The sequence below is a fragment of the Brachycentrus maculatus genome, unplaced genomic scaffold, assembly GCF_059751285.1.
Source record: "Brachycentrus maculatus isolate JH-2025_06_01 unplaced genomic scaffold, ASM5975128v1 h1tg000046l, whole genome shotgun sequence".
NCBI lineage: Eukaryota > Metazoa > Arthropoda > Insecta > Trichoptera > Brachycentridae > Brachycentrus > Brachycentrus maculatus.
The window spans coordinates 100667-121974 of NW_028280800.1; the positions used below are offsets into that span (position 1 = coordinate 100667).

Below are 21308 nucleotides of genomic sequence, written 5' to 3' on the forward strand. Positions count from 1 at the left end.
TAAAAAAATAATAATAAGTAATATGAAAAAAATAAAAATCCAAAATATAAGAAAGGTATGTTGAGATGATTTGGATACGTGGAACGAACGAGTGAGGAAAAACGGTAAAACAAATTTATGGGGCGAATGTAGTTGGAAATAAGATCAGAGGAAGACCAAAGAAAACTTGGCACAATCGAGTATTTCAAATACTTGAAAGTGGTCAGGTCAAGACGCAGAGTAATCGACGGGTATGTATGAGGAGATGCATGAATGTGGAAGTGGCGAAGAGTGTTTTGAAAGACAGAGTGGTGTGGCGCTCTATTCTCACATACCGAAATTTTTGTGTGCCGGTTTCGAGACGTACCCGTCTCTTCGTCAGGACAATCACTACATCAGCATCCTAACAATACTACTTCTACATCACTTCTCACAAACTTATAACTACATTAAATGTTTGTTACAAAGTTAATGCTTTAATTACTAATAATAATAATAATAATATTCATACCGTTTCTCCGATGCTGCCCTTGAAACCCTTTTCTCCTGGGGGACCCATGTCCCCCTTGTCCCCGTCCTCTCCCGGAGTCCCCACGGGTCCAGGGGGCCCTGGCAGGCCTCTCAGACCCATTATGCCGTCTCTTCCAGATGGTCCTGTTAAATCAAATACCATGAGAAAAGCAATCATAAAGATTTGTAATTTTAAAAAATTCATCATCCTTGTATATTTTGAGTCGAATCGTGGTCCTGTGGTTAGAGTCGCGGACTGTGAGTTAAGAGTTTCGATTTAAGTTTTCGTTGAAACTAAGTTTATATTCAAACCCTACAGATGAAAGCATCTGTAGCTTCCGAATTTAGTAGTAACAATATATCGCTCACTCCTTTCAAATACCTTATATCAAAAATCGACAATTTTCAATTGTCCATGTTTTCAGAATGCCCAGAAAATGTACTATATCCCAGCAAAAGCGGCATATTTTAAACATAATATTTACCCGCTACAGGGCAGAAAGTGTTGTTTTTGCATTTCGATGAAAAGAAGTTATTTAATTTTTTTTAAATGTACCTACTAAATATTTTTCAAATGGAGAAAAAACATTCAGGTTTTACCTAAAAAGATCTGTTTCAAAGTAAAAAGTTCAATATATCCGCACCCAATGGTGCATAGGGCACTGCATCTTATTGACGCAGTGTTATCTTTCATTAAGTGCAAGTAACTTAAATTAAGGCAAGGTAATCACTCCTGCCCTTCAATGAGCAGTCTAGGGTTATATTAAATAAATATTAGTGAAAATCACTAATAATTATTCTCACCCCCCCCCCTCTCTGCGAATCGAACTCAGGGCTTCCAGGACGGTAGCGAAACACGCTAACCATATTACGCCATGGAGGCGGACAAAACCATTAACCCCTTATAACTTTCCCCCGATAACGCGAAACCTATCTCGACGTTATAAGTGGGCTTACTGTATATCACACTATTATTATAATTAAACGTTTTAATTAAAAACCATAAACAACCTGGCGGGCCATGTTCTCCTCTGTCTCCCTTGACCCCCGCGGGGCCTGGGGGACCCGGGGCCCCGTCCCTTCCGATGGTTCCAGGGGGCCCCTCTGCACCCGGCTCTCCTTGACCGCCCTTGTCTCCCGGAGCACCGATGGGGCCTTGTGGACCCAGGTCACCCTTGAGCCCTGGCATTCCCTGTGGGATAAAAATTCAATTTAAAATGCAGACAGTAAGTACTCTTTGAGGTATATATTAGAAGTAATTAGTTGTATTATAATTCTTTTCATTGGTTTATACATTGGATATGTAACAATTGGATATATTACAAGGATTTACTTAGTAAATCCTTTAAATATTCAAAATGGTCCTTTAAATTTGGTCTTTAAATTTAGTTTGGATAATTGTACATTCAGTTGACGAATTTTAGATACTTTATTTGGTATATAAACAGATAATTCATTTTATAACAAACCTACAATGTTTCATTTTTCAAAAAGATCTAGGGATAATTGAAAATATTGAGGCCTTATATACGAAAAATCGCAACTTAAATTTCCATTAAACCAAGGTAACATTTTTATTTTATCTTTTTGCTTGAAACACCGTTTTTGTGTTCGGAAGTATAGTTTTGTGAGGAGTATAAAAAAATATATAAAAATATATTTCAATAAATATTTTCAAAAAAACAAAAAATCCAATATGTATTTTATAAAAAAAATCGGGAGAGAAATATCGTACATCTCTCAGCGCAGCCGGACGCTTAATGATTTATATTATTGCGTGTAAGGCCTTCAATAAGAGTATATAAAATAATGATTGCATTCCAAACTCACCGGCAGTCCGTTGTTCCCCCTCTCTCCCGGGAAGCCCGGCAGGCCGGAGGGGCCCGGGGGGCCCGGCCGACCCTCGGGCCCGGCCGCTCCCATGGGGCCTGGCCGGCCCGCGTCTCCGGGCACCCCGGCGTCCCCAGCGGGACCCGGCGGCCCCGGCGTGCCCGGGTCTCCGGCGGGCCCCGGTTCGCCAAGAGGACCTGGGAGGCCTGAGGGACCCGGGATGCCTATAGCGCCTTGCGGGCCGCTTTCACCCTGTCGACAAAATACAAGTGATATATTTTTCACATGGAGATTATTCAAAATAAAGCTATGAGAAAAGTACTTAAGAAAAATAGATATAAGAATCTAGAAAAAATAAGAGAAGAACTCAACTGGTTACCTATAAAAAAGAGGCTAATATGTGACTGAAAAAAGTTTTAAACTTTTTTAAATGAAGTCATTTTTCTTACCGGTGCACCTCTTTCGCCAGGTAATCCCGGTGACCCGTCCTTTCCAGAGGGTCCCGTGGACCCGGGGGACCCTACAGGGCCCCTTGGACCTTCGGGTCCTGGCGCCCCGCGCTCTCCAGGGGCCCCTCCCGCTCCCGGCTGTCCCGTGTCCCCCTTGGGACCTGAGAGGCCCTCAGAGCCGCGGCGGCCGCGTGAACCTCGGAAACCCTGAAAGGTTATATATAGTGTAATGATGAGAAAGATATACCTATGTTGGAAAGTGAAGATGAAGATTGAAGTTGAAAGTGAAGAAATATTGAAGTGTGAAGGCGAAGTGAGAGTGTTGTCGGGTTGTGGTCCCGTAGTTAGTGTCGCGGACTCTTAAGTCAGTGTTTCTGGGTTCAAACCCATTCTAACATAATTTGATACCTGTTTCAATGAGGCTCACAATGAGGCTCACAGAAATAGTATGAACAATTTAAATATTTGTGTAATAAAAACACAAATATTTCTCTTTTCTCTAAAAAAGTGGATTTACATTGATTCAGTTACTGGCGTCAATACTTTACGTCAGTTTTTTTTACAATGGATTTTAACAGGGCTTTTTTTTAAAACAAAAAAGGTCCCGGAACTCACTTCATGTCAAGCTTTTTAGTAAAACAAATTACTTTTTTTTTTCAAAACATATTACATACATAAGTCATATATATAATATTCCCGATGAGTAATTTCTATTTCTGATATTGGGACATGGGATTAAGGTTAACAAGACTGGAACACAAATAATAAAATTGCATTTTTTTAAAAATAACCTAAATTAATATTATTTTTTGACATCTCATCAAAGATGAAGAAGAATATGGAAGTCTGGGCATTTACGGGGCTTACGACCGTCATAGGCTGGTTTGAGTGATCACTTTACACACGTGTAACATTCACCAATTCTACCCATTATTGACAACCACACTACTCAAATTCTTGGAAGTTCTATATATATGAACCAATTTAGAAACCTTGTTCATGAATCACTAAAACTTCACTAGAGACATCTATTTAGAATTTGAGTAGTGTGGTTGTCAATAATGGGTAGAATTGGTGAATGTTACACGTGTGTAAAGTGATCACTCAAACCAGCCTATGACGGTCGTAAGCCCCGTAAATGCCCAGACTTCCATATTCTTCTTCATCTTTGATGAGATGTCAAAAAATAATATGAAAATAACTCCTGTAATTGGAGATAATCCAGATTTTGTGAACAAGTATTTGGACACACTCAAAATGTTGTACCTAAATTAATACATGGAAAATATATAAACAATAAACAGTCATAATAAATAGGCATACGAAGCATATATAAAATAAATAAATGAGAAAAAACATAAGGTAAGAAGCATATTTAAAAGAAACAAATGAGAAAATATAAAAAATGAGAAAATAAAAACAAATGAGAAAATATAAAAATACACAAGGTAAAAACAAAATAAAAAAATATGACTAATACCTACATATATCTTTCCATAAAGTATTTTTTCAGATCATTTATTTTGGATCCCCGAATGGGTTCTATTTTATATATCGCTCACTCCTTTCAAGAACCTCATATATTAAAAATCGTCAATTTTCAGTTTCGCGTGTTTTCGGAATGCCCATAGAATGTACTATATCCCAGCAAAAGCGGCATATTTTTAACTTAATATTTACCCACTACAGGGCAGAAAGTTTTGTTTTTGCATTTTGAAGAAAAGGTATTGTTTAATTATTTTTTTTGAATTTACTTAATATTTTTCAAATGGAGAAAAAACCTTCAGGTTTTACCTAAAAAGATCTGTTGCACAGTAAAAAGTTCAATAAGTTGCTTGATATTTATTTTTAATACATTGTATTATATTTTTAAACTTAAAAAACGTTCTCCTGAAAAATATATTTTTATTATTTATGACATTGTTAAAAGGAGTTTGCGATATGTCAGGCAGCTGGTACATTCAAATACATATCATTCAAATCAAATTGAAAGACACTTTTCCCATCTTTTTATGAATATATAAACATTGGTTGTAATTACGTGAACGCAAATATTGTTTCGTTTGATTGATTGATTGATTATGAAAATTAAAAACATATATATCCGTGAAAAAAGGGGCCGAAACGCCATCCCACCACGTTACATTATAAAAAAAGCCCGGGATATGTTTTTTTATTATAATTTTGGACTTCTGTATTCTACTTCATCTATGTTGAGATGTCAAAATATAAAAATAACCCAGATTTGTGAACAACGATTTGTACATACCCAAAATGTTATGGATGAATTGTAATTAAAACATATTAAATATCTCACCCTTGGACCAACTTCTCCTCTTTCCCCTTGAAGTCCAGTAGCACCCTATAAAAAAAGTATAGTACAATATTAGTTCAATTTTGTATACATACGAGTGTGTATGATTATTTTCAATACAAAGCATTTTCAAAGACAACAGCTGGAGGCGCGTTGCAGAAGCCTGGGTGAGGACCTATCCAACATCAGATCCGTGTTAGTTCATAAGGAACTCTCACGAGAGGTGGTACCTACCATACATGATCAAAATAGTGAAGGACATCGGTACTATAAACCAAGCTAGTGGAACTGAAAGCCACTTGACGACAGTCAACAGTCCATCTTCTCTTGAGGAGTTTTACGTGGTTTCCTCCCAACAATCAGCTAATAAAAAGTTCCTGATTGGCCCACACTAGATTATCCTTCCTGTTCCCAACACAGATTCAAATAAAAACATATTTAATTAGCTAGAAGAAAGAAATATCCACTAAATGATTTATAAACCTTGTACATAATAAGCAAGGAGAATAATAAATGCAATTCCAATCTAAAAAAAAAACTGACAAAAATAAATTGCAATTTGCAGTTTACCCATGTATACCTAGTCTTTCCAACACTGGTCGGGTAATTTGAGGTTAGGTTAGGATTGTTAAATTTTTTAAATTTAGTTTACAATATGTTTGGTACTTTTTTATGATTTTTTAAATAATAAAACGTATAAAATCAAATATTTTGTTTAAATGTTCCTTTGCCCTGACTCTATATTTATATTGTCTACGATTTTCCAACATTCTAGATGCATACGGGTAAACTGCGAATTAAATTATATTTTTGTCAGTTTTTAAAGTTTACCCAACAGCATTGGGTAATGCTAAGATAACCCGGATTGACCTACATAGGTTTATTAGCTAATAAAAAGTTCCTGATTGGCCCACACTAGATAATCCCTCCTGTTTCCAACACAGATTAAAATAAAGCAATTTTTTAAACTAGAATAAACCAATGATCTGTAAACATGATAAGCAAGGTAAATAATAAAGGCAACTCCTATCTAAATAAATATATAAAATATTTGTTTGTAAATGAAATGTTTACCGGTTCGCCTTTATCGCCAGTGGGCCCCAGAGGCCCCGTCGATCCTTTATCTCCCTTGTCCCCTGGTGGTCCTGGATATCCCTGGGCCCCTAGAGCCCCAGGCTTGCCCCTCTCACCAGGGGGACCTACGGCACCAGCTTCTCCCCTAGGTCCTTCGTAACCCTGAAAATTAACTCTATAATTAGTATGTCTTTCTTATTATGTTACAATATAAGTTTACAATATATGTGATGATTAATTTGCTTCTTTTATTATTTATATTAAACGGTTGGCGAACTCTGTGAAAATTATTTCTCAACATAATTCATGTAAAATTTAAGTTTTGAACTGACATTTCTTGGTGGGACTGCATTTTATAGAATAAAATAACAACTATGTAATATTTTCTACATGAATTTTATTTGACCAGTAACCGGGTTTCGTCGTAACCGACATCATCAGAATGGTGATGATAACTTCGTCGAATGATGATTTCGACGTGTCCGATATCATCAGACCAGTCTGTCGGATACGACGCAACCCGGTTGCTGGTCAAATAAAATTCATGTGGAAAAAATACAAAGTTGTTTCTGTAATTCATGTTATATTTGAAAGGCATTGTTTACTTTGTGGTATTGTAATATAATACTCTCCTTATCATTCATCGTTCACTTTGCGTGAACGAGGAACGATGAATACCGGTTACAATTTAAAGTGGTATTACACAAAGCGAATGATGAATGGGGAGAGTGTAATTCATAATTCATGTTCCCTTATTCTTTTTTAATTTTCTGGAAGTCATATCAACGTATGAACTTCCACAGTCGCAGATTAATTTACATATTATGATATACTCGTATACCATAATTATCATGTTTTTTGTGATATTTTGTATTTTTATTTAATTTGAAAAAATCTTACCTTTGGTCCTTCTGGGCCTTCCAGACCTGGAACACCAAGAGGTCCTAGGACCCCCTTGTCACCTCTAGGTCCCATATCGCCTCTCTCTCCGTCTGGACCTAAACAAACCATAATATTTCATATTTTAAAAACAGTTTTCTATGATTTTTCCTCAAAGTAATGATGATTTTATTGATCTTACCTCTGGATCCTCGATCTCCCTTATCGCCCATGGGTCCCCTAGGCCCGTCGTCGCCTTTGGGACCTCTGCTTCCCGGAAAACCAACTGTACCCTAAATTAAACATTTTAAATTTAATTTCATAATTATAAAATTTTCAAAATATATATGACTTGCTTGAATTTCAGCTACGTAGCCATTTCAATAACAACAAATCAACATATTGGGTCATTCGTATTTTATTTTATAAATTAAAAAAATTGTATGTAAATTAGACAATTCAACTAGCATCGTATATAGTAGTCGTACAGGAGAAAGTGACTAACTACCAAAACATAAAATGTCCAGGAGGGCCATTTAAGTCACCTTTGCTTGGCAAGATAATAACCATGAAAGCAAGTTGTCATTTTTAACAAGTCAATATATTATACTTCCAAGTTTGAAATCCTTTGGGATTTTGATCAGGGCAATATTAAGGTAGTCAGATATCAAATAGTCAATGATTACGGTATTGTAAAAAAATGCACTTGATCACTTTCTCCTGTATGACTACGATATGTTATATGTAGTTATGATTTAATATTGTATAGTTCGTAGTAACATCGTATAGTTATGATTTTAAATAACATATTCCGATTTCATCTCAAACTTTGTTTTTTGATATATGGGATGGTTTTTTAAAAATATTTTTTTATAATTAAATACCATATAATGACCTATGGTCAAGGAGTGACTTGGGTGAAAGGCGTTAGGAATCATCTATCAGAAAAAACTAGTGGAGTCTAGCTAGGAAAAATAAAATGACAATAATGAGTTTTTGTATACTACATAATACATAGATCATGTAATGGAGAAACAGCTAATGTCAAACATTCCCTTGAGGACAATGCGAACATTGAAGGTTCATTTACCTGATGTCCCGGTTGGCCTTGTTCTCCCTTGGGTCCTTGGGACCCCGGAGCGCCCGCGTTGCCCGGAGCACCATCCGTCCCGGGGAGGCCTGGCAGACCCGGCTTTCCTGGAGGTCCCTGCGAAGCAAAACTCGTGATTACAATGTCCAACACTACAAATACAGTCAAATCAAAAATACTACACGGCAAACTTACTTCAACAATACAAAGACATTCTAGTTACAAATTCAAAATGTAACCAAGGTGCCTCAAGGCTTCATGGAAGAGGCAATTCACATTCCTGAAATTATCCGGATCATTGGTCTGTATGTTCCCGACAGTTACCTAAGACAGTGTCGACATAGATTGTTTCACATAACTGTATACAGGACCAACCTGCATATGGTTATGCCTGTAGGAAGAGCTACCGCTATGTCGAATAATATCTCATTGGATACTGATCTGTTCCATGTGTCTGAAGGAGTTTTCCGAAGCGGGATTCTTTTACACCTTTAGCAATAGTTCTTGCATATTTTCGATTTTTGTATACTTATATATTTAATGTATACGCTTTACATTTTTTAGTTTGTAATATATATATATTAATTGAAAATAAATAAATTTAATTTAAAATTGAATAAATTGAATTTTACTTAGTCATGACACAAAACACTTAATTTTTTAAAAGTGCTTTTGCCAAAACAAACGATTTTGGTGGGTACACATATTATATTTTCAATGGTTTCGTATGTATTTTCAATGTATCTATAAGTTCCAAAAATTTCAGTTGCCTATTTGCCCACCGTGGGTAGAATGGTGAATATTCCACGTGTGTAATGTGATCACTTACTCAGCTCATAACAGTTCATAAGGCCTGTCAATACCCAGACTTCCATATTCTGTGATGTCAAAATGTAAAAAAAATATTTATCAAGTTGATTTATATTATATACCTGAATTCCAGTGGGTCCCGTAGTGCCCGGTGATCCTGGGGGTCCTACAGGTCCAGGGGGGCCTGACTGGCCCGGGGCCCCCGGGCCCCCTCGCTGGCCGGACGCCCCCTTGGGCCCCACGGGCCCCTCAGACCCGGGAATACCCGGTGCGCCAGGCAGGCCTGGGAAACCGCGAGAGCCGACAAAGCCTCTGGGACCCTGTAAAATAAACAGAATTAGCAATTTGAACGAATCATATGCCGGTTAAGATAAATAATAATAATAAATAATAAAACCCTTATCCACACCCCAATGGTGCATGGGGCACTGCGTCATACAAAAGCAGTGTTATCTTGATAGTTTACAAATGAAGGAAACGTGATCAGCCCTCCGCTTCAGGTATCAGTCCAGGGTGATATTGAATAAATATTACAGTGAAAAAATCACTTATATTTATTTTACCCCCCCTGGGAATCGAACCCGGGACATCCAGAACGGTAGCCGAGCGTGCTGACCATTACACTACGGAGGCGAACAAGCCTAAAATATAATGTTCACCCATACATATGCCATGCCTTTGTGAGATCTTTTTTTGTATTGATATTTTATATATTTTTTTTACTTGTATTATAATTATAATGTATTGAAAAACGCAAAATAATTTTTTTAAAAATATACATAAAAAAAGAAAAAAAAAGATAATGACTTTATATATTTTGTATATCAAAAGCATTGTGAACTTTGTGATATATAATATAACACTCTCCAGATCATTCATCGAATTAGTGTTTATAAAAGTAGTATTACACAAAGTGAACGATGATTGATAAGGAGAGTGTTATAATGACTCAAAACTTAAGTTATATAAACTGGGGTCTTTTGGTACTCCGCATTGGATCACGTGTAATTTCTGGATGGTCAGTTAAGGATGAATGTTCAAAGATGTAAAACGTGGCTTACTAGTTCGCCAGGCAATCCAGGCTGTCCGGGGGGTCCATCTTCTCCCTGGGGTCCCTCGTGCCCGGGCATTCCAGGTTCCCCCATGGCTCCCTGAGATCCTCTCTCGCCCTTCTCACCGGGCAAACCTACACACAAACAAAACTGATGCGGCAAAACAATACCAAAACATGTATAACTATTATTCAAGACGTGAGTCATGTCGCTCACTCCTTTCAAGAAGGTCATGAATCAAAAATCTTGATTTTTCAGGAGAACGTTTTTAAAGTTTAAAAATAAATATCAAGCCACTTATTGAACTATTTACTGTGTAACAGATCTTTTTAGGTAAAATGTGAAGATTTTTTCTCCATTTGAAAAATATTTAGTATGTAAAAAAAATAATTAAACAATACCTTTTCATCAAAATGCAAAATAACATTTTCTGCCCTGTAGCGGGTAAATATTAAGTTAAAAATATGCCGCTTTTGCTGGGATATAGTAAATTTTCTGGGCATTCCGAAAACATGCCCAACTCAAAATTCACGATTTTTGATTTATGACGTTCTTGAAAGGAGTGAGCGATGTGTGTTATTCCCAATTTTACATCTATTTTTTTAGATGGGAGTTGCATTTATTATAAACCTTGCTTATTCACAACATTTTGAGTGTGTCCAAATACTTTTTCACAAAATCTGGATTATCTCCAATTACATTAGTTACTTTCATATTATTTTTTGACATCTCATCAAAGATGAAGAAGAATATGGAAGCCTGGGCATTTACGGGGCTGACGACCGTCATAGGCTGGTTTAAGACTTCCATATTCTTCTTCATCTTTGATGAGATGTCAAAAAATAACCTTGCTTATATTATAGTATTTTTTATTATTTCTTAAGTTAGCTTATATTACGACAAATGTAAACTATTATAAACACTTAATTTACTACATCTACATATATATTTATTTACATTTCCTTACAGTAAACAAAACATTTATTTTTAAATTCTTTCAGACTCTTTTCATTCTTCATACATTCAGGCATCTCATCATACATTTTCAAACCCTTATACATTAAACAATTTTGCAACTCTGTTTTTTTCATCAATGGCAGTCATATTTTATCCTTATTTCTAGTTAAATGTTCATGACAATTTTTGTTCAAAACTATTTTATCCTTAAATTATTTTGGTAATTTATCGTTAAAAAAATTATGCATAAATATCAGCATATTAAATTTTAATCTCTTTTTTATAGATAACCATTAAGAAATATGAAGGTTTATAGATCATTAAGTGGATTTTTGTTTCTACTAGCTAAGAAAAATGTTTAATTTTAAACTGTGTTGGAAACATGAGGGATAATCTAGTGTGGCCCGATCAAGAGCTTCTCGGCATTTTCTCAATGCTGAAACGAAACCCACTCTACCACAATTTGACACCTATTTCTAATAATGAGCCGCTCAGGCTCACATAAATAGTATGAAATTGAACTATTTTTGTAAATAATACATACACAAATATTTTTAAAAAAACCTTAGTCTAAATTTTAGACTTGTTATCTTGGGAAGTTGAAGGATGACCACAAAGTGACCTTTTTATAAGGGATTTTTTTTATTTACCTTGCGTATTTTAGTGGATTTTAGTTTCTTCTAGCTAAGAATACGTTTAATTTTAATATGTGTCAGGAACAGGTAGGATAAACTACTGTGGACCAATCACGAACATCTCAGTATTTACTCATTGCTGGGAGGAAACCACGTCAAACCCCTCAGAAGAAGCCAGACTATTGACTGTCGTCAACAGGCGTTCCGTTCCACTAGAAGAGGGTTTAGCATTTTGTGTCCTAGCTTGGTTTATGGTACCAATGTCCTTCACTACTTTTATCATGTGTGTTACTACCTCTAGTGACAGTTTCTTATGAACTAACACGGATTCGATATCGGATAGGTCCTCACACAGGCTCCTGCGATGCCCCTCTAGCTGTTGTCTTTGAAAGCTGAAATGGGTTCGAAGCATCAACAAATGAGTAACATATCGTAGTCATACATGAGAAAGTGACCAAATGATTTTTTTTATAAAACCGTGATCATTGACTATTTGATATCTAACTAGCTTAATATTGTCCTGAAAAACGTCCCAAAGGATTTTAAACTTGTAAGTATAATATATTGACTCGATAAAAATGACTAACTGCATTGATCATATTTTTTTGCCAAGCAAAAGTGATTTAAATGGCCCTCCTGAACATTTTACGTTTTGGTAGTTGGTCACTTTCTCCTGTACGACTACGATATTCATGCTTTGCCCCCAATTTTCTTCTACCTATTTTTATCGCATAGATTCCGAACAAATTATAACAGTCACTCATATATCATAATTACTCTTACCCATAATTCCAGGGTATCCGACCTCTCCTTTATTTCCAGGCATGCCTGTGAGACCCCGCTGCCCATCTCTTCCAGGTTTACCTCGGCGCCCTTCCCTTCCAGGCAGGCCTAGAGGACCAGGAAGGCCTGAAGGACCCTAAAATCAAATTTGGACATCCTTAGTACAAAAAAACGGTTTGTTTTATAATTCGCCCTACAAGAAAAGATGCTTTGTATTCATAGTGTCAATCTAATAGAGACAATTCACAACATTTGAATGTGTCCAAATACTTGCTCTCAATTTTTTATTTGTGTGCAAGATCCGAGCCCCGGAATATTTTTACATGCTGGGAAACGCCTGGAAACATGATTGATTTTTTTGTATGTAGCTTATAATTTGACCAGTCGTTTATTCACAACATTTTGACTGTGTCCAAATACTTGTTCGCAAATCTGGATTATCTCCAAATGAATTATTTTTTAAATTGTTTTTTCACATATGAAGAAGTGGATATAGATGAAGAATAGGAATAATGTCAACATCTTCATCTATGTTGAGACATCAAAAAATAATTTATATGTGGAGAAACCCAAATTTGTGAACAAGTATATGGACACACTCAAAATGTTGGGAATAAAATTATTGGTCAATTTATAAGCTAAGTATGTATATATAAAATTTTAATTGTTCCAGGCGTTCCCCACCATGTAAAAAATTCCTGGGTTCAGATCTTACATACAAATAAAAAGGGTCTCTTCTTTATAAAGCTTTTCTCAATCCATCTTCAAGGGATTACTGGAGAAGAGTCATTGCTTCCACAAGGGTCACAACCCTCAGTAATGAGGAATAAGATAGAGAAGAATATTTTTAAATTACTGTAAAAAATCATAAAGATTAACTTACTTGCTCTCCTACGTCTCCAGGCTCTCCTTTGGCCCCATCGGCTCCCGGACGCCCTTCGGGTCCCACAGGCCCAGTGAGGCCCATAGGGCCCTGGGCCCCTCGCATAGATGACTGGAAGAAACAAAGTGTAAGGAAAAGGAAGAAGAAGAGAAGAGATCACTTATACTTACTGTATTAAATTTTATATGATATTTAAACTAAAGTCCACCATGAAGGGTTATATGTAAATCTACCGAGTGCGACTTTCTGATTTTGATGCAATTTTAAAATAATAAAAAAATATTCGTTATCGCCTGCAGGTTGTATGAAATTCTTTTTCTTTTCATTCAGACCCTTACCCACACCGATGGTGCATAGGGCACTGCATCATATAAACGCAGTGTTGTCTTGATCGTTAATGCATGAAGGAAAGGCGATCAGCCGTTCGCTTCAGGTTCCACTATAGTCCAGGGTAATATTGAATAAATATTAGAGTGGAAAAATTATTTAAATGGGAAGCGAGCCCGGGACCTCCAGTACGGTAGCCAAGCGTGCTGACCATTACACTAGTGAGCCGGACAGGAGACGGGGTGGAAATTTTTTCACATTGATACAATGAATTCTAAATATTTGACATGCGCCGTGGCGTAGTTGGGTAGACGCCCGGCTGTGAAACTGGCGTCGCGGGTTCGATTTCCGCCAATTTCAGAATGAATTGAAGAAAGATTTATTTTCAATTGGTCTGGGTGTTTCTTCCCTATCCTTACTATCCTACCTGCAGACAAGCATCTATAATAGACGCTTTGCTGGTTATTCCTTTATATATATATATATATATATATATATATATATATATATATATATATATATATATATATATATATATATATATATATATATATATATATATATATATATATATATATATATATATATATATATATATATATATATATATATATATATATATATATATATATATATATATATATATATATATATATATATATATATATATATATATATATATATATATATATATATATATATATATATATATATATATATATATATATATATATATATATATATATATATATATATATATATATATATATATATATATATATATATATATATATTTATATATATATATATATATAAATATATATATATATATATATATATATATATATATATATATATATATATATATTTTATTTTTTATTTTTTTTTTTTTTTGTTGAGAATTTACAAGATTGTATAAAAATGATAAACTTACGATATGCTGGGAAAGCAGTTGTTGCATCGCCTCAGGTTGACCGTCAGGGCCTTTGTCATTGCCGCCGGGTTGAGACAACTGAAAATAAAATAAAATACAAATTTACATTTTGAGTGTGTCCAAATACTTGTTCACGAATCTGGATTTTCTCCACTAGGGAGTTATTTTTACATGTTGACATCTAGAAGGCTTATGACCTGTCAGAGAATGGGTAAGTGATCACTTTACACACCTCCTTAATCCAGCATAGATGGCTGTTGCGAACTCGTGTATTTTTAGAAATGTTGGAAGAAAAGGTAAATACATATGATGTCAAATTTAGTGAAAATATTAGTTTGTATACTATGTATTTGATTAAAGCTAACTAAAGATTTTTTTATTTAAAACAAAAAAAAAATGTCATGAGATTTGAGTAGTGTGGTTGTCAATCATGGATAGAATTGGTGAATGTTGCACGTGTGTAAAGTGATCACTCAACCCGCTTATAACAGGTCACAAGCCTTGTAGATACCCAGACTTCCATATTCTATGCTGAGATGTCAATTCTGAGCTATTTTATTTAATTGTATAGACATTTTTGACATGTTTATAAGAGTACAGACATTGTCAGACTTTGCCATTATTTCAATGCTTAAAACTTCTTTGATTTCTTACCGGTATTAAAAACACGTGTCCTGGTGGACCTTGAATTCCATCGGTCCCGTGAATCCCGTCCCTGCCCGTCTCCCCACGGGGTCCTGAAGGCCCCTGGGGGCCTGGGGGACCCGGGTACCCTCGGGGTCCAGGGGGCCCCCGAAGCGGATCGAACTGGTAGGGCCCTTCAGGCACTGCAGGCTAGAAAGAAAAGGATTACAAATTTATCATTTTTGAGGATATGTAATACCTATGTCAAGCACTTTGACAAGAAGGAGCTTTGCTTGACTGGAGACCTAGAACAGGACGTAGAAGCATGAGTAGGTCCCAGACAAGATGGTCCGATGACATTAGGAAAGTAGCGGGTATACACTGGAAGAGAGTCGCGTCCAACAGACAACTGGGAAGTCCAAGAGGGAGACATTTGTTGAATACTGGACACAAGAAGAAGGTTAAAGTTAGTAATCAAGTACATATATTTCGTATTTTCTAGTTTAATTTAGCAATAAACAATGATGGAGATTCCCTCTCCAAGCACAAGAGCTTAGTCTCTTTTTGGAACATCCCAATCACTTTTGTTTTTTTTTTTCACTGGTTTATGGGTTGGGGCACATTTTTTTATTATTTCTGCAAATTCATATTTAAACGATGGCGATTGTTTGTAAAGCGCAATTTTGGCGTCTACTGCTAATTTCAGCGATTCTAAGTTTATGTTTTTTGATTGCAAAATGTATATCAGTCCACGGGATAATAATTCCTGATCATCAGCCACTAGATCGAAGCATTTATTAAGGTGGAGACTGACCGGAGCATTTCGTCGTAACGTAACGTCGTAATATCGCTCTCGGCGAGCATCAGCGAGCATCCGAAACTATGGATGGAGCGCTCGGCTCGGTGTACTGACTGCCTGAATGCTCGCATCGTAACATGTTGCGTTACGACTATATGCTCCTTAAGTAAAGGCATTTAATCAGTATAACTCAACCCTTTCTGGTCCATAAAAAAAAATTTAAAATTCCACCAGGTCCACAATACATTTACAGCATTGTAGGGTTAAACAATACATCCAAGTTTTTTTTTAAATAATACTACACTTGTGTTAAACATTTTATTTCGAATGTCTCTTATTATTAATCTTGTCTCTTATTATTACATTTTACACTAAATACGAGTGAGAAAAAAATATGTTTGCTTTTTTAACACCAAACTGATGAAGAAAAAAATATCGAATGACATTCGATATTGGACTCGCCGGAATAAAGTCAATGTATAGGACCGGAAAGGGTTAAATTAAAAATCAATTAATATGTGACTTACATTAGAATCCTCAGTACTGGACTCTTCATATTCATCAGAAGTCGGTGTGGTCACTTCTGTTGTGTTGGTCGGTAGCTCTCCGCTAGGAATTGTGACTCCGCTGCCAGAAGCACCGCTACCAAACTGTAACATCAATCGAATTTTTTAATATTTTTTTATAAATTTAGTTAGCTTATATTACATTTGATACAAACTATTTTTTTCACTTAATTTACATCGTATATTTACATCTTCTTACAGTAAACAAAACATTTATTTTTAAATTCTTTCAGACGCCTTTCATTCTTCATTCATTCAGGCATCTCATCATACCTTTTCAAACCCTACATTATACAATTATTATAATAAATGTCTAATTTTATACTTATTTCTAGTACTATATTCATGAATAATTTGTTTTTAACTATTCTGTTCTTAAAATATTTAGGTAATATATATATATATCAAATAAAATTTTAAAAAAAAAAAAAAATATATATATATATATATATATATATATATATATATATGTATATATTTATATATATATATATATATATATATATATATATATATATATATATATATATATATATATATATATATATATATATATATATATATATATATATATATATATATATATATATATATATATATATATATATATATATATATATATATATATATATATATATATATAATATATATATATATATATATATATATATATATATATATATATATATATATATATATATATATATATATATATATATATATATATATTATATATACATAAAGATAAGCATATTATATATGTCTCTTTTTTATAGGTAACCAGTTGAGTTCTTCTCTCATTTTTTCAACATTCTTATACTTATTTTTCGTAAGTACTATTATCATAGTTTTATTTTGAATAATCTCCAATTTATTTTTTTTTAAAACATTTTCCAACAATAATACTGTTTAGCAATAACTCTTCTAACTGTTGCTTGGTATAAATACCAGTATCCATTGAAATCAGTTATGACACGTGTTTCGATGCATTCAATATGATGGTGAATGCGTCGATACACGTGCCAGAATATATTGAAATAATTGGCGATGTTTGCCAAGAAAAAGTAAAATTTTAAATGGACAGTTTACTCACCCCTGGTTTTTCAGTTCTTGGACTAATCAATGTTCCACCAGAAGTACTAAATATATCTCTTGTTCCACCCAGCACTTCGTTAGCTGAAAATAAACCAAAACTGTCAATTCCATCATAAATTTGAAAACCAATACTGTTTTTTTAATCATTCAAGCTTTCTTGTTTACCATTCACTGTAACTCCGCCGATGGGTGCTTCAGGAATCAAGCCACTTCCACCAGGATAAATGCCAGTGAATCCGAAACCCCCTTGGTCAAACCCGTTTGATCTGTTGGCATTTGGCATGATGGCATTTTCGTCGTAATCTGAGTCGGTGACATCTTCATCATAAATACCCGGTTCCCCATTTGAATCAAATGAGTCGTTAGCTCTGCTTTCATAGTAGCGATCCACGCTTCCAGTTTCATCAGGATCAGGTCTGGAGGCGTTTTGGGCTAATCCGATGATTCCGCTGGGCCAAGTATCATTTCTTGTACCATTTACGGATAGATTTTGAACTGGGCGGATTCCTCCCGTGGCTTCTGGAACTGATACTGTTGTCCAAGATGTAGAGAAGGTTGTGTTGGCAACAGCGACTCCAGATTCAGAGAAGCAAGTGGGAGCGACTGACTTGCACATGTCGTATGCTACATCTGGTGTGTCGGCTACTTGGAGCAGTTGGATGTCTCCCTGAAACAAAATGATTGCAAAATAATCAACGTCTAATAATTTAGCTCACGAAAGTTCAACCCTGACAAGGTTTCTCCTTTGGGCAATTCTTCTTTCTGTATCTCGGTCATCCTTACAAGCTAGCTCCCCGGGAATACCGCACCCGATTTACGATTGTTTTCTCTACATTTCGTCGTGCTTATTTTTCAATTCACCCTTTCGCATGTGGGTTATTTAGAATTAAATCAGTTTCGACTTTTTTTGTTTTACCAGAATTAAAATATTTTTGTAAATTCCCCATGGTTACATCAGTGAAAGATTAATTGGAAGATATTTTGGATTCAGTAGCTATTGTTAGAAAAGTGTGACCAAACGGAAAGCACTGGCAAGAACAAACAAAATGAAAATAAAAGTCGTAAGCCCCGTAAATGCCCAGACTTCCATATTCTTCTTCATCTTTGATGAGATGTCAAAAAATAATATGAAAATAAAAGTCGTTTGTAAAATAAAAGTGATGATACTCTCCACGATATGCGAAAAAGGAATTCTTTTGCGATTTGAGTATATTACGAGAAAAAAAAACAGTGAGAATCTTGAGGATTATCAAGGATATTGAATGCTCTCCCAACCGCATTCCTGGATCTGATACAGAAATATCTAAGCTTCCTGACAGAACTCTCTTGCAAAGAAATTTTATTTTTCGTACCAAATTGTGAAATTATAAATAAATACGATAAAAAATTGTCTCTTGATTTTATTGTGATTTTAAATTTATTATAATATTTTTTAATGTCCCTGTCTCTGCCAATCTGAATAAATACAAGTTCGTAAAACCAGCACAAAATTTCTAGAAGTGCCCCAGTGTAGGCAGTGAAAGGGATAAGCATTAACTTCAGTTAGTCGGCTAGATCCGAATCCAACTCGACGTTGGCCAGTACACAAATTCGTTGGTTCAAAAAAAATTATCAGATTTTTTCAAACTTTAATAAAAATATCAATTTTTAAATTATTTATTTGGTACCTAAAAAAAAATATAAATGAAGGGCATTTTCATACTCGTAAGCCGAAATTTCCTATTTTTCTCTCATTGTTCTCAAAACACTTGGTAATCCGAACGACTCTGCACGATATACGTTCGGATTAACGAGCTGGCACTGTACTTACATTGAAATAATCTTCTTCTGACAGTTGCTGGCCAACTATCAACAGTCCCATGGTATTAATTTTGGATGTTGGAAGACGTTGAAGCATCTTGGTGAAGTATTGATCACAGTCCACGACCAGAGTCATGGAGTCCCCTTTCACGCTCAAACCAAGTCTATGCCATCTGCAACAAGCATATATCATGAAGTCGACGTGCGAGGAAAGTGATAAACAGGGGTGTGTAATGTCACGATGGCTGTTTGCCACGCATGGGTAATTATAAACATAACTAAATAAAAACTTGACTTTGTGAGGAATGAAGAGATAAGGCGTAGGACGTAGCAAATCTTGGTCACAACTGTCGTCAAGAAAAAGCGATTCAGTTGGCTTGGCCATGCACTCCGCATGCCTCCTGAGAGCCGCCATCAAGCTTGCCTCTTTTACAAGTCATCATGCTGACAATTCGTCGGTAGTTCTTGTCAGAACTTCGGGACGCGGATCTGACTTGGGAGGATGCAAGGGAGCTGGCAGCCGACAGAAAAGCCTGGAGACAGTTTGTGGACTCCATATGCTCCACCTAGGGAGCGGATATAGTTATAATAATAAATAAAAACCTATCAGCGAAAGTTAAACTGGCAGTAGGTACACAACGGAGTCCTTATTCCAACCCTGATGCATGGAAGTGGAGCATGAAGTTGCAAAAGCATGAAAGTAGGCTAAATGCAGTCGAAATGCGATCACTCAGATGAATGTGTCGGGTTGTGGTCCCGTGGTTAGTGTCGCGGACTCTTGAGTCAGGGTTTCTCGGTTCGAACCCACACTACCTCAATTTGATACCTTTTTCTAATAATGAGCCGCTTTGGCTCACAGAAATAGTGTGAAATTAAGGTATTTTTGTGACTAGAAATATGTAATAGAAAATATTTCTTTTTTTTTAAATATAAAAAATGTGCGTCAAAACGATGCATTATAGGTGTTCAAATAGTGATATGTATAAGGAAATAATGCAAGGATAAGATAATCATTATCAATATAATATTTTTTTGATGTACAAGCTGTATAATTCCCAAACAGATAAAATAAATATTTGAAAAAATATTAAAAAATAAAAAATTAAGACAGATGTGTCGAAATGGTTTGGGCATGTCAGTTGTATGAGGGAAGAAAAAACACATAACAAATTTATCAGGCTAACGTTGGAAATAAAAGCAGCGGAAGACCGAGGAATACTTGTCGAGATCAAGTATTTTAAATACATACTTAAAAATGACCAGGACAACAATCATAGGGTATGTATAAAGATACACATGAATTTGGAAAAGGCGAAGTTTGCTTGCAAAGACAGAATATTGTGACGATGTATTCTCTCTGCCCACCCCTGCGGAAAGCGGCATTAAGATGAGTAAGTAAATTCTATGAAGTCATCAGAGATCATTGTCACCATAATATCAATCAACAGTTGTGTCGTCTTACATGTATGTGCAGACATTTAGTATGATTTATGTATTCTATGCGATGCAATAATTAGTCTATGGAGGGTTTCTCAATCAGTGGTACGCGTACCCACATGGATATGCGAAGTTGCATCAAGGGGTACGCGGGCCAATCTCTTGACTAAGATGATGCAATTAGTAAAAAACGATCAAGCCAACCAACATTTGGCGAAATATATTTTTCAAATTGATAAAGACATAGAAAGGATAGTGAATGCTGGGAACAGAGTGAATGGTGCACTAAAATCAGTTTTAGCAAATAAAAATCTATCAGCGGAAGCTAAACTGGCAGTACATAATGGAGTTCTGGTTCCAACCCTTATGTATGGAAGCGAAGCATGGAGTTGGCAAAAGAAGGATGAAAGCAGACTGAATGCAGTCGAAATGCGATCCCTCAGACGAATGTGTGGCAAAACGATGGTTGATAGATGTTCGA

General features: G+C 35.4%; 1 protein-coding gene across 1 annotated transcript in view; it reads right to left on the reverse strand.

Annotated features, from left to right (window-relative positions):
• Positions 1–21308, reverse strand: part of LOC148312251 (uncharacterized) — a 45044-nt gene that overhangs the window by 13501 nt on the left and 10235 nt on the right. The window contains exons 5-23 of the mRNA XM_088277528.1: positions 19401–19563; positions 17756–18257; positions 17589–17671; positions 16457–16579; positions 15161–15340; positions 14507–14584; positions 13246–13356; positions 12363–12498; positions 9997–10121; positions 9058–9255; positions 8126–8242; positions 7238–7328; positions 7057–7154; positions 6157–6318; positions 5086–5130; positions 2769–2975; positions 2320–2571; positions 1501–1681; positions 491–633 (exon numbers count right to left, since the gene is read on the reverse strand). Coding sequence (XP_088133654.1) covers positions 491–633; positions 1501–1681; positions 2320–2571; positions 2769–2975; positions 5086–5130; positions 6157–6318; positions 7057–7154; positions 7238–7328; positions 8126–8242; positions 9058–9255; positions 9997–10121; positions 12363–12498; positions 13246–13356; positions 14507–14584; positions 15161–15340; positions 16457–16579; positions 17589–17671; positions 17756–18257; positions 19401–19563 — 2995 coding nt within the window. The remainder of the gene's footprint in view (positions 1–490; positions 634–1500; positions 1682–2319; positions 2572–2768; positions 2976–5085; positions 5131–6156; positions 6319–7056; positions 7155–7237; positions 7329–8125; positions 8243–9057; positions 9256–9996; positions 10122–12362; positions 12499–13245; positions 13357–14506; positions 14585–15160; positions 15341–16456; positions 16580–17588; positions 17672–17755; positions 18258–19400; positions 19564–21308) is intronic.